At 46.0% G+C, this 13,782-nt stretch overlaps 1 protein-coding gene across 3 annotated transcripts in view; it reads left to right on the forward strand.

Annotated features, from left to right (window-relative positions):
• The window catches only part of LOC139380994 (ras-associated and pleckstrin homology domains-containing protein 1-like), a 140,334-nt gene that overhangs the window by 87,374 nt on the left and 39,178 nt on the right, over positions 1-13,782 (forward strand). For 2 of the 3 annotated variants that reach the window (XM_071124215.1, XM_071124216.1), the window contains 3 exons: positions 581-695; positions 4,075-4,673; positions 11,389-11,463. In XM_071124215.1, coding sequence (XP_070980316.1) covers positions 581-695; positions 4,075-4,673; positions 11,389-11,463 — 789 coding nt within the window. The remainder of the gene's footprint in view (positions 1-580; positions 696-4,074; positions 4,674-11,388; positions 11,464-13,782) is intronic. The other variant, XM_071124217.1, reaches the window with a different exon arrangement.

Here is a 13,782-nt window from a genome sequence, read left to right on the forward strand (position 1 = left end):
TCACCATTATATATATATATATATACCACCAGGTCACCATTATATATACCACCATAATTTGTAAATAAATTCATTAAAAATCCTACAATGTGATTTTCTGGATTTTTCTCATTTCTCATTTTGTCTGTCATAGTTGAAGTGAACCTATGATGAAAATTACAGGCCTCATCTTTTTAAGTGGGAGAACTTGCACAATTGGTGGCTGACTAAATACTTTTTTGCCCCACTGTATAATAATACAAAAGTAAGTTATTCAAGTATAAATTACCAAAGTTATGATAGATTACCATAGATTTTCTGTTAATTACTTGAATTACTGAAGATTCCGGTAACTTTGGTAAATGACCTGTAGCTTTGTAACCCGAACCACGATAACCAGTAAATTTAATGTAATATTTTACATATTTAACAGAAATTACCGTAACCAAACATTCTAGATTACCGGGGAAATATGGGCATTAACCTTAACTTGTGGAATTGATGTGGAATTGATAAACATTGACAGAGGGCTAACAATTCACAGATGTCAGTGAGCTAGTAGAGAAGACGTCCATTCACGATTCCTCTGTCCCCTGTACAGAGTCTCGATGATGGCTTCACAGAGACTGTAAAGAAGGCCCCTCAGAAAGCCCCTCTCAGACAGGAGACCAACATGGCTAACTTCTGCAACCGCTTCTCCATGTACAACATTAACGGTAAATATAAGTTTTATATATATATACACACACACACACACACACACACACACACACACAGTGCCTTCAGAAAGTATTCAGACCCCTTGACATATTCCACATTTTGTTGTGTTACAGCCTGGATTCAATATGTATTACAATAACCCATAATGACAAAGTGAAAACATGTTTGACATTTTTGCTAATTTATTGAAAATGAAATTCAGAAATATTTCATTTCCATAAGTATTCACACAGTATTTGCACATTTATTATTCAAAAAATTCTTCAAGCTCTGTCAAATTGATTGTCGATCATTGCTAGACAGCCTATTTTTCTCGTCTTGCCATAGATTTTCAAGCCGATATTAAGTCAACTGTAACTAGGTCACTCGGGAACATTGTACGTTGTCTTGGTAAGCAACCTGTGTGTTGTAGGTTATTGTCCTGCTGTATGGCGAATTTGTCTGCCAGTGTCTGTTGGAAAGCAGACTGAACCAGGTTTTCCTCCAGGATCTTGCCCGTGCATAACTATTCTGTTGCTTTTTATCCTAAAAAGCTCCCTAGTCCTTGCTGCTGACAAGCATACCCATAACTTGGTGCAGCCACCACCATGCTTGAAGATATGAAGGGTGATAGTCAGTGACGTGTTGTTGGATTTGCCCCAAACATAACGCCTAACCCTATTCAGGACATAAAGTGATTTTATTTTGCCTCATTTTTTGCAGTTTTACATTAATGCCTTTTTGTAATCTGGATCCATATTTTTTTATATTTTTTTATTCTGTGCAGGCTTCCTTTTCACTCTGTCAGTTAGGTTGGTATTGTGGAGTAACTACAGTGTTGTTGATCCATCCTCAGTTTTCTCCCATCGCAGCCATTAAACTCTAACTGTTTAAAAGTCACCATTGGGCTCATGGTGAAATCCCTGAGTAGTTTCCTTCCTCTCTGGCAACTGAGTTAGGAAGGACGTCTGTATCTTTGTAGTGACTGGGTGTATTGATACACTGAGTTAGGAAGGACGTCTGTATCTTTGTAGTGACTGGGTGTATTGATACGTCTGTATCTTTGTAGTGACTGGGTGTATTGATACGTCTGTGTCTTTGTAGTGACTGGGTGTATTGATACGTCTGTATCTTGGTAGTGACTGGGTGTATTGATACTCCATCCACAGTGTAATTAATAACTTCACCTTGCTCTAAGAGATATATTCAATGTCAATTTATTTTTTAACCTATCTACCAATAAGTTACTTTTGCGAGGCATTAAAAACACCTCCTTGTGGATGAATCTGTGTTTGAAATTCACTGCTTGACGGAGACATACAGATAATTGTGTATGGGGTAAAGCGATAAGGTAAGTCATTCAGAAATCATGTTAAACACTTATTGCACACAGTCCCACTTATTATGTGAATTGTTAAGCAAATGTGTACTTTATGCATTCCAAAGCAAAGTAGTTGAATATTTAGACATTTCAGCTTTTCATTTTTAATTCATTTGTAAAAAATGTCTAAAAATAGAATTTCGCTTTGACATTATGATGTGTTGTGTGTAGGCCCAGTGACACACAATCTCAATTTGATCTATTTTTAATTCACAACAACATGTGGAAAAAGTCAAGGGGTGTGAATACTTTCTGAAATCACTGTGTGTGTCTACATACATACATACATACATACATACATACATACATACATACATACATACATACATACATACATACACACACACACACACACACACACACACACACACACACACACACACACACACACACACACACACACACACACACACACACACACACACACACACACACACACACACACATACTCATTTCAAGGGATTTTATTTTTACTATTTTCTGCTATTTTCTGCATTGTAGAATAATAGTTAAGACATCAAAACTATGAAATCATGGAATCATGCCGTAACCAAAAAAGTGTTAAACAAATATATTTTAGATTAGATTCTTCAAATAGCCCCCCTTTACCTTGATGACCGCTTTGCACACTCTTGGCATTCTCTCAACCAGCTTCATGAGGTAGTCACCTGGAATGCATTTCAATTAACAGGTGTGCCTTAAGTTAATTTGTGGAATTTCTTTCCTCAAGGCGTTTGAGCCAATTGTGTTGTAACAAGGTAGGGGTGGTATACAGAAGATAGCCCTATTTGGTAAAAGTCCATATTATGAAAATTCAGATAATCAAAGAGAAACGACCTTCCATTATTACTTTAAGACATGAAGGTCAGTCAATACGGAACATTTCAAGAACATTTCAAGAACTTTGAAAGTTTCTTCAAGTGCAGTCGCAGAAACCATCTAGTGCTATGATGAAACTGGCTCTCATGAGGACTGCCACAGGAAATGAGGACCCTGAGTTACCTCTGCTGCAGAGGATAAGTTCATTAGAGTTACTAGCCTCAGATTGCAGCCCAAATAAATGCTTCACAGAGTTCAAGTAACAGACATCTCAACATCAACTGTTAAGAGGAGACTGCTTGAATCAGGCCTTCATGGTTGAATTGCTGCAAAGAGACCGCTACTAAAGGACACCAATAAGAAGAAGAGACTTTCTTGGGCCAAGAAACACAAGCAATGGACATTAGACTGGTGGAAATCGGTCCTTTTGGTCTGATGAGTCCACAGCATTCTGCATCGACACACCATCCCATCTGGTTTGGGCTTAGTGGGACTTTCATTTGTTTTTCATCAGGACAATGACCCAACACACCGTCAGGCTGTGTAAGGGCTATTTGACTAAGGAGAGTGATGGAGTGCTGCATCAGATGACCTGGCCTCAAACCAACTGAGATGAGTTAGGACGAGTTGGACCGCAGAGTGAAGGAAAAGCAGCCAGCAAGTGCTCAGCATATGTGGGATCTCCTTGAAGACTGCATTCCTCATGAAGCTGGTTGAGAGAATGCCAAAAGTGTGCAAAGCTGTCATCAAGGCAAAGGGTTGTCTACTTTTGAAGAATCTCAAAATATAAAAGAGATTTTGATTTGTTTAACACTTTTTTTTGTAATATTTCATAGTTTTTGATGTCTTCACTATTATTCTACAATGTAGAAAAGAGTCAAAATAAAGAAACCCTTGAATGAGTAGGTGTGTCCAAACTTTTGACTGGTCCTGTATATGCACACACGGTATAAGTCAAAAGTTTGGACACACCTTGTGTGTGTGTGTGTGTGTGTGTGTGTGTGTGTGTGTGTGTGTGTGTGTGTGTGTGTGTGTGTGTGTGTGCATCAGTGATGACATCAGCTGTGGTCCCCCAGGGGTCCATTCCTGGTTCTATTTTGTTCTCCCTTTGTATGCAAAGGCAAAATCATTAGTGAAAATCTGTAGCTGAACAAGACCCATGACTGGGTTGATGTGGATGTTTCCTCTTCTTCCAGAGGCTCTAAACCAGGGTGGAGACGGTGTCGACCTGGATTCCCTGATGGCAGACCTGTGTTCCATAGAGCAGGAGCTGACCACCACCGGCAAGCCAAACGCCAAGCTCCGCCAAAAACCCACCGCCGGGCACAGCAGCAAGGGGCACGGTGGAGCTGGAGGGAGTGGAGGAGGCACCTCCAGCAGCGGGGACAGTACCTCCTCCAGTACCCGGGCCTCACCGGCCTCTACGGTAGCAGCTCGTCACGGGCGCCCCATGGCTTCCAACCTGTCCCTGGATGATATCACGGCCCAGTTGGAGCAGGCGTCTCTCAGTATGGACGAGGCTGCTAGACAGAGCTCCCACTCCCTGGCCAGCGCCTCTTCCAACTCCACCTACTCCACCATGCGGAGGCCCGCCTCCCATCATCACACACACCGCCGGACAGGCTCGGTGGGGACGGTCAGCGAACACGAGGTCCGGTCTTTCTCCCTCTCGTCTCGGTCGTCGGTGAACTCTGCTTCGGCCAGCAGCATGGATTCTCTGGATAGGCCCTTGGAACAAGACGGGGCCACTCCTACACAACAGGGACCCAGTCAGGGCCCCCCGGGCAACACCGAGGTAGGCTGCACACACCCTAAATCTAATCCATACACACTAAGTAAGTACTGGTTTACCTCACTGCTTTTCTATCTAGTGATACATTTACAGGTTAACCTCACTGCTTTACGGCTCGAAGGACCATGACAGAAATGAAGCTACTTTAACTATACTGGTGGTATAGGGTTATGAAGTAGCTTGACAACAAGCGGCTGTTAGATTAACTAATTTCCCTTTGGGGATTAATATGGCTCCATCTCACAGAGCCGTGTGGAGAGTGTGTGATCACTGCAGTGGAAAGGAGATGTTCCCACGAGAGATGTTTCCTTCAAATTTTACTTTTTGTGGATAAAAGGTTTTGTTCGTGATGAAAACCACTTTTGCGCTCACCGAATAAAAAAAAAACATACAGTCCCAGTCAAAAGTTTGGACACAACTACTCATTCAAGGGTTTTTCGTTATTTTTTTACTATTTTCTACATTGTAGAATAATAGCGAAGACATCACAACTATGAAATAACACATATTGAAACATGTAGTAACCAAAAAAGTGTTAAACAAATATATTTTAGATTAGATTCTTCAAAGTAACCACCCCATATAATTTTCATTAGTTTGTTACTCTAGGCTATAAGTAAAAATTAAAAACAATGCGTGGGACAGTGGAGTGGCCATGTGCTGAATGTAGAGACAGTGGAGTGGCCATGTGCTGAATGTAGAGACAGTGGAGTGGCCATGTGCTGAATGTAGGGACAGTGGAGTGGCCATGTGCTGAATGTAGGGACAGTGGAGTGGCCATGTGCTGAATGTAGAGACAGTGGAGTGGCCATGTGCTGAATGTAGAGACAGTGGAGTGGCCATGTGCTGAATGTAGAGACAGTGGAGTGGCCATGTGCTGAATGTAGAGACAGTGGAGTGGCCATGTGCTGAATGTAGAGACAGTGGAGTGGCCATGTGCTGAATGTAGAGACAGTGGAGTGGCCATGTGCTGAATGTAGAGACAGTGGAGTGGCCATGTGCTGAATGTAGAGACAGTGGAGTGGCCATGTGCTGAATGCGTGGACAGTGGAGTGGTCATGTGCTGAATGTAGAGACAGTGGAGTGGCCATGTGCTGAATGTAGAGACAGTAGAGTGGTCATGTGCTGAATGTAGGGACAGTGGAGTGGTCATGTGCTGAATGTAGAGACAGTGGAGTGGCCATGTGTTGAATATAGAGACAGTGGAGTGGCCATGTGCTGAATGTAGAGACAGTAGAGTGGTCATGTGCTGAATGTAGGGACAGTGGAGTGGTCATGTGCTGAATGTAGAGACAGTGGAGTGGCCATGTGCTGAATGTAGAGACAGTGGAGTGGCCATGTGCTGAATGTAGAGACAGTGGAGTGGTCATGTGCTGAATGTAGAGACTGTGGAGTGGCCATGTGCTGAATGCAGGGACAGTGGAGTGGTCATGTGCTGAATGCAGGGACAGTGGAGTGGCCATGTGCTGAATGCAGGGACAGTGGAGTGGCCATGTGCTGAATGCAGGGACAGTGGAGTGGCCATGTGCTGAATGCAGGGACAGTGGAGTGGCCATGTGTTGAATGTAGAGACAGTGGAGTGGTCATGTGCTGAATGTAGAGACAGTGGAGTGGTCATGTGCTGAATGCGTGGACAGTGGAGTGGTCATGTGCTGAATGCAGGGACAGTGGAGTGGCGATGTGCTGAATGCAGGGACAGTGGAGTGGCCATGTGCTGAATGCAGGGACAGTGGAGTGGTCATGTGCTGAATGCAGAGACAGTGGAGTGGTCATGTGCTGAATGTAGAGACAGTGGAGTGACCATGTGCTGAATGCAGGGACAGTGGAGTGGTCATGTGCTGAATGCAGGGACAGTGGAGTGACCATGTGCTGAATGTAGGGACAGTGGAGTGGCCATGTGCTGAATGCAGGGACAGTGGGAGTGGCCATGTGCTGAATGCAGGGACATTGGAGTGGTCATGTGCTGAATGTAGAGACAGTGGAGTGGCCATGTGCTGAATGTAGAGACAGTGGAGTGGTCATGTGCTGAATGTAGAGACAGTGGAGTGGTCATGTGCTGAATGTAGAGACAGTGGAGTGGCCATGTGCTGAATGCAGGGACAGTGGGAGTGGCCATGTGCTGAATGCAGGGACAGTGGAGTGGTCATGTGCTGAATGTAGAGACAGTGGAGTGGCCATGCACTGAATGTAGAGACATTGGAGTGGTCATGTGCTGAATGTAGAGACAGTGGAGTGGTCATGTGCTGAATGTAGAGACAGTGGAGTGGCCATGTGCTGAATGCAGGGACAGTGGGAGTGGCCATGTGCTGAATGCAGGGACAGTGGGAGTGGCCATGTGCTGAATGCAGGGACAGTGGGAGTGGCCATGTGCTGAATGCAGGGACAGTGGGAGTGGCCATGTGCTGAATGCAGGGACATTGGAGTGGTCATGTGCTGAATGTAGAGACAGTGGAGTGGCCATGTGCTGAATGTAGAGACAGTGGAGTGGTTATGTGCTGAATGTAGAGACAGTGGAGTCGTCATGTGCTGAATGTAGAGACAGTGGAGTGGCCATGTGCTGAATGCAGGGACAGTGGGAGTGGCCATGTGCTGAATGCAGGGACAGTGGAGTGGTCATGTGCTGAATGCAGAGACAGTGGAGTGGCCATGTGCTGAATGTAGAGACAGTGGAGTGGTCATGTGCTGAATGTAGAGACAGTGGAGTGGTCATGTGCTGAATGTAGAGACAGTGGAGTGGCCATGTGCTGAATGCAGGGACAGTGGGAGTGGCCATGTGCTGAATGCAGGGACAGTGGGAGTGGCCATGTGCTGAATGCAGGGACAGTGGGAGTGGCCATGTGCTGAATGCAGGGACAGTGGGAGTGGCCATGTGCTGAATGCAGGGACAGTGGGAGTGGCCATGTGCTGAATGCAGGGACAGTGGAGTGACCATGTGCTGAATGCAGGGACAGTGGAGTGGCCATGTGCTGAATGCAGGGACAGTGGGAGTGGCCATGTGCTGAATGCAGGGACAGTGGAGTGGTCATGTGCTGAATGTAGAGACAGTGGAGTGGTCATGTGCTGAATGTAGAGACAGTGGAGTGGCCATGTGCTGAATGTAGAGACAGTAGAGTGGTCATGTGTTGAATGTAGAGACAGTAGAGTGGTCATGTGTTGAATGTAGAGACAGTGGAGTGGCCATGTGCTGAATGCAGGGACAGTGGAGTGGCCATGTGCTTAATGTAGAGACAGTGGAGTGGCCATGTGCTGAATGTAGGGGTGACAGTGGAGTGGCCATGTGCTGAATGCGTGGACAGTGGAGTGGCCATGTGCTGAATGCAGGGACAGTGGAGTGGCCATGTGCTGAATGCGTGGACATTGGAGTGGCCATGTGCTGAATGCAGGGACAGTGGAGTGGCCATGTGCTGAATGCAGGGACAGTGGGAGTTGTCATGTGCTGAATGCAGGGACAGTGGGAGTGGCCATGTGCTGAATGTAGAGACAGTGGAGTGGCCATGTGCTGAATGCAGAGACAGTGGAGTGGTCATGTGCTGAATGTAGGGACAGTGGAGTGGCCATGTGCTGCATGTAGAGACAGTGGAGTGGCCATGTGCTGAATGTAGAGACAGTGGGTCATGTGCTGAATGTAGAGACAGTGGGAGTGGCCATGTGCTGAATGTAGAGACAGTGGAGTGGTCATGTGCTGAATGCAGGGACAGTGGAGTGGTCATTTGCTGAATGTAGAGACAGTGGAGTGGCCATGTGCTGAATGTAGAGACAGTGGAGTGGCCATGTGCTGAATGTAGGGACAGTGGAGTGGCCATGTGCTGGATGTAGAGACAATGGAGTGGGCATGCGCTGAATGTAGAGACAGTGGAGTGGCCATGTGCTGAATGTAGAAACAGTGGAGTGGCCATGTGCTGAATGTAGGGGTGACAGTGGAGTGGCCATGTGCTGAATGCAGGGACAGTGGAGTGGCCATGTGCTGAATGTAGAGACAGTGGAGTGGCCATGTGCTGGATGTAGGGACAGTGGAGTGGCCATGTGCTGAATGCAGGGACAGTGGGAGTGGCCATGTGCTGAATGCAGGGACAGTGGGAGTGGCCATGTGCTGAATGCGTGGACAGCGCAGATATTCCTGTAAAATTTGGAATTAAATCTGCACCTCTTGAATGTTGAGTTATTTGACCAAAGGTAAGTGTCATAGAAACTGCAGAATTGGATATTTTTGATACGATATAGAAATCTGAATGTTTTACCTGCATGTGACTCTTCTGGAGGATTTGATACAGTGACGCTGCTTTCCATGCATCCGTCAATGTACATGAAGAGATAGGGAGCATCTTGTAAATCTGACCACTGATAACGTTGTCATCGGACTATTGTCAATTTAATCTTGTCTTTAGGCTGTCTTATTATGTGTGAAATTTGTTTAGTTTCCCCCCTCGCTCGTCAACATGGATCGAGTCAAGGATATTTTTGGCATGATTCTAAAAGCCTACTCTAGCTTGTTTTAGTTTCTCTTACAATAAATGTGATTAGTAATAGAGATATATGTTAAATAAAACAGTCACTTAACAGATTCGTTTTTACAAATTAAAACGTGAAAAAGAACGGTATCAAACCCGCAAGGCGCACGGTCAAATGATTAACATGAGGACTAACGCTGGCAGAACACACTCACCATTACTCTGTTGTTGTTCTGAATTCAAATCATCCTCTTCAACCTCCTCGTCATGTTGTTGCCAGAGAATTTCTATATCATAAGCCGCATCAAATGTTGCTTTAGAGAATTTTGGCAGTACTCACAACCGCATATGACATGTAACCGTGCCAGCCCAGGACATCTGCCTTCCTACTCTAATCGTTCCAGCCCAGGACATCTGGCTTCTTCCTCTAACCGTTCCAGCCCAGGACATCTGGCTTCTTCCTCTAACCGTTCCAGCCCAGGACATCTGGCTTCTTCCTCTAACCGTTCCAACCCAGGACATCTGGCTTCTTCCTCTAACCGTTCCAACCCAGGACATCTGGCTTCTTCCTCTAACCGTTCCAGCCCAGGACATCTGGCTTCTTCCTCTAACCGTTCCAGCCCAGGACATCTGGCTTCTTCCTCTAACCGTTCCAGCCCAGGACATCTGGCTTCTTCCTCTAACCGTTCCAACCCAGGACATCTGGCATCTTCTCCTAGGGGGATTGTCTGAGACCAGCCATCCGGACACCTGATGAAACTGGCTTTGCAAAACCAAAGAATTTCTATCTCAGAGAAGCTCATATGCCAGTTCAACGTCCTCTCCAGGATCTAGATAATACTCAGCCTAGTATATTTTAGAAGTGTGAGGCCTATAGTTGTTGAAGCCAATTACAACAATGTTGATTGTCACTCCAAACATATTGAGCAACAGTTTTTTTGTTCTCCGCTGTTGCCATGACTCGTTACTGTAGTCTGTGCTATTTAAGAAACGGACTAGGAAGAGAATATTCCGTGCCACCCAGCCAAATTGGAGTTGATTACAACGCAAAGACCGTCAATAACCCTACAGAACTGGGAGAAAATGGGTAGCCTAGTGGTTAGAGGAGGCAGGTAGCCTAGTGGTTAGAGGAGGCAGGTAGCCTAGTGGTTAGAGGAGGCGGGTGGCCTAGTGGTTAGAGGAGGCGGGTAGCCTAGTGGTTAGAGGAGGCGGGTAGCCTAGTGGTTAGAGGAGGCGGGTAGCCTAGTGGTTAGAGGAGGCAGGTAGCCTAGTGGTTAGAGGAGGCAGGTAGCCTAGTGGTTAGAGGAGGCAGGGTAGCCTAGTGGTTAGAGGAGGCGGGTAGCCTAGTGGTTAGAGGAGGCAGGTAGCCTAGTGGTTAGAGGAGGGAGGCAGGTAGCCTAGTGGTTAGAGGAGGGAGGCAGGTAGCCTAGTGGTTAGAGGAGGGAGGCAGGTAGCCTAGTGGTGAGAGGAGGGAGGCAGGTAGCCTAGTGGTGAGAGGAGGGAGGCAGGTAGCCTAGTGGTTAGAGGAGGGAGGCAGGTAGCCTAGTGGTTAGAGGAGGGAGGCAGGTAGCCTAGTGGTTAGAGGAGGGAGGCAGGTAGCCTAGTGGTTAGAGGAGGCAGTGTAGCCTAGTGGTTAGAGGAGGCAGTGTAGCCTAGCGGTTAGAGCGTTGGACTAGTACCAAAAGGTTGCAAGTTCAAATCCCCCAGCTGACAGTGGGTTAACTGCCCCTGAACGAGGCAGTTAACCCACTGTTCCTAGGCTGTCATTGAAAATAAGAATTTGTTCTTAACTGACTTGCCTAGTTAAATAAAGGTAAAATAAAAAAATTGTCCACTTACAATGCATTTATTCATTCAAAACTCCACCCTTTCCTACCACCAGCTGTTGCACTCATAATTTCCGTTGTGAAAATAGCTAAAAGTATTTGACACGTCTCCGGACCTCTAGTGCAAAGATTTAGCATTACGTTAGAGCACCAAGATTACCATTTTTGAGTTTGATTTGTTAATATCGAGCCTTAGGTCTGTTGCTGGATAACAACAGATTGAGTTAAATTAACAATGACACACTGTTATTTTATTCCACTACTGTGTTACAATGATTCTGATCTACTTCTTTCTGATTCTGATCATTTTGCTTCTTTTTTCTTGGATCAGATTTTTCTATGCTTTCACAACTGGTATCAAATGCACAATTTGTTCATTGCCAATCACTGATTTCACTAATGTTCCTTGTCTCTTCTTCTTCTCTCTCTCCATTCTGCAACAAGCACTCCTATCTGGACAGGGAAACATCCCTGATTCTGAAAAATATAGCCGGAAAACCCTCTCACTTGCTGACCAAGGTGACTGTCTTTCTCCTCCGCTTGTCTCTTCGTCCTGCATGCAAATCAAGCTATTCTCTCATTGGTGTCTTATTAGCCACACCCTCCATGCAACAATGAAACCCCTCCCTCACGTGATGTCATACCCTCTGGTTGTTTAATAGATGGGTTTTTATTTTCTATAAGAGGGTTATTTCTATACACTAGAAGTTCCAAAACTGTTTCACTTGGGGTCCCCTTTCCAGCATTGGGGAACATCTCGCCTGACCCCCGACCCCTGACCCCCGACCCCACCTCGTCTATTTCTATTTGAACAAGCACCGTTCGTGACACAAACTGTTGGTGGAGAGAACAATTTGCCAGTTTTAAAGCTTATTTCCTGCAGTTCTACACATGTTGTCATGGTGGAGAGAACAACATTTCGCAGTTTTAAAGCTCATTTTCTTGCGATTTGATTCATTTTGCCATGTCTAATGTGTATTCAACTATCTAAGGGCTAAAAACTTGTAACACGTTTATAAATATCTCTCTAAGGTCTGTAATGGCTGACAAGAGGAACTGATGATGTAATACCTCGTTTAGAAAACACCTTGTGCGTTCTACTATTATACCCTTCAGGAAGTACATTTTTAAAGCCCAATTGAGTTCCTTTTAAAATAAAACACCTGGGGGAGGAGGACCCCCTGCTATAGAGTAGGATTATACAGTGTCTCTAGACTAGTTATTATAATGTGATAGTGTAGTGATGACCTCTACAGACCATGAGAGGGAGACGGTTATTTTCCCCAAGCATCCTCCTGCATGTTGCATGCTATCCCTCTCTTCTTCCCCTGTCGCCCTCCTCATGATAGCTACCCCTCCTCTTCCTGATGGCTCCCCATCCTTTAAGATGACTAAACTGCTTGTAAACATAGTATTTAGCTAAAGGTATGGAAATGGACACTGTCTGAACTCGACTGACCCAGCCTCCCAAACCAAGTCAACATGTGTCTGTCTAGACTGACCCAGCCTCCCAAACCAAGTCAACATGTGTCTGTCTGGACTGACCCAGCCTCCCAAACCAAGTCAATATGTGTCTGTCTAGACCCCAAACCAAGTCAACATGTCTGTCTAGACCCCAAACCAAGTCAACATGTGTCTGTCTGGACCCCAAACCAAGTCAACATGTCTGTATGGACTGACCCAGCCTCCCAAACCAAGTCAACGTGTCTGTCTGGACTGACCCAGCCTCCCAAACCAAGTCAATATGTGTCTGTCTAGACCCCAAACCAAGTCAACATGTCTGTCTAGACCCCAAACCAAGTCAACATGTGTCTGTCTGGACCCCAAACCAAGTCAACATGTGTGTATGGACTGACCCAGCCTCCCAAACCAAGTCAACATGTGTCTGTCTGGACTGACCCAGCCACCCAAACCAAGTCAACATGTCTGTCTAGACTGACCCAGCCTCCCAAACCAAGTCAACATGTGTCTGTCTGGACCCCAAACCAAGTAAACATGTCTGTCTAGACCCCAAACCAAGTCAACATGTGTCTGTCTGGACCCCAAACCAAGTCAACATGTGTCTGTCTAGACCCCAAACCAAGTCAACATGTGTCTGTCTGGACTGACCCAGCCTCCCAAACCAAGTCAACATGTGTCTGTCTGGACTGACCCAGCCACCCAAACCAAGTCAACATGTGTCTGTCTGGACTGACCCAGCCACCCAAACCAAGTCAACATGTGTCTGTCTGGACTGACCCAGCCTCCCAAACCAAGTCAATATGTGTCTGTCTAGACCCCAAACCAAGTCAACATGTCTGTCTAGACCCCAAACCAAGTCAACATGTGTCTGTCTGGACCCCAAACCAAGTCAACATGTGTGTATGGACTGACCCAGCCTCCCAAACCAAGTCAACATGTGTCTGTCTGGACTGACCCAGCCACCCAAACCAAGTCAACATGTCTGTCTAGACTGACCCAGCCTCCCAAACCAAGTCAACATGTGTCTGTCTGGACCCCAAACCAAGTAAACATGTCTGTCTAGACCCCAAACCAAGTCAACATGTGTCTGTCTGGACCCCAAACCAAGTCAACATGTGTCTGTCTAGACCCCAAACCAAGTCAACATGTGTCTGTCTGGACTGACCCAGCCTCCCAAACCAAGTCAACATGTGTCTGTCTGGACTGACCCAGCCACCCAAACCAAGTCAACATGTGTCTGTCTGGACTGACCCAGCCACCCAAACCAAGTCAACATGTGTCTGTCTGGACTGACCCAGCCACCCAAACCAAGTCAACATGTGTCTGTCTGGACTGACCCAGCCACCCAAACCAAGTCAACATGTCTGTCTGGACCCC

This window comes from Oncorhynchus clarkii, chromosome 22, assembly GCF_045791955.1.
Source record: "Oncorhynchus clarkii lewisi isolate Uvic-CL-2024 chromosome 22, UVic_Ocla_1.0, whole genome shotgun sequence".
Classification (NCBI taxonomy): Eukaryota; Metazoa; Chordata; class Actinopteri; order Salmoniformes; family Salmonidae; genus Oncorhynchus; species Oncorhynchus clarkii.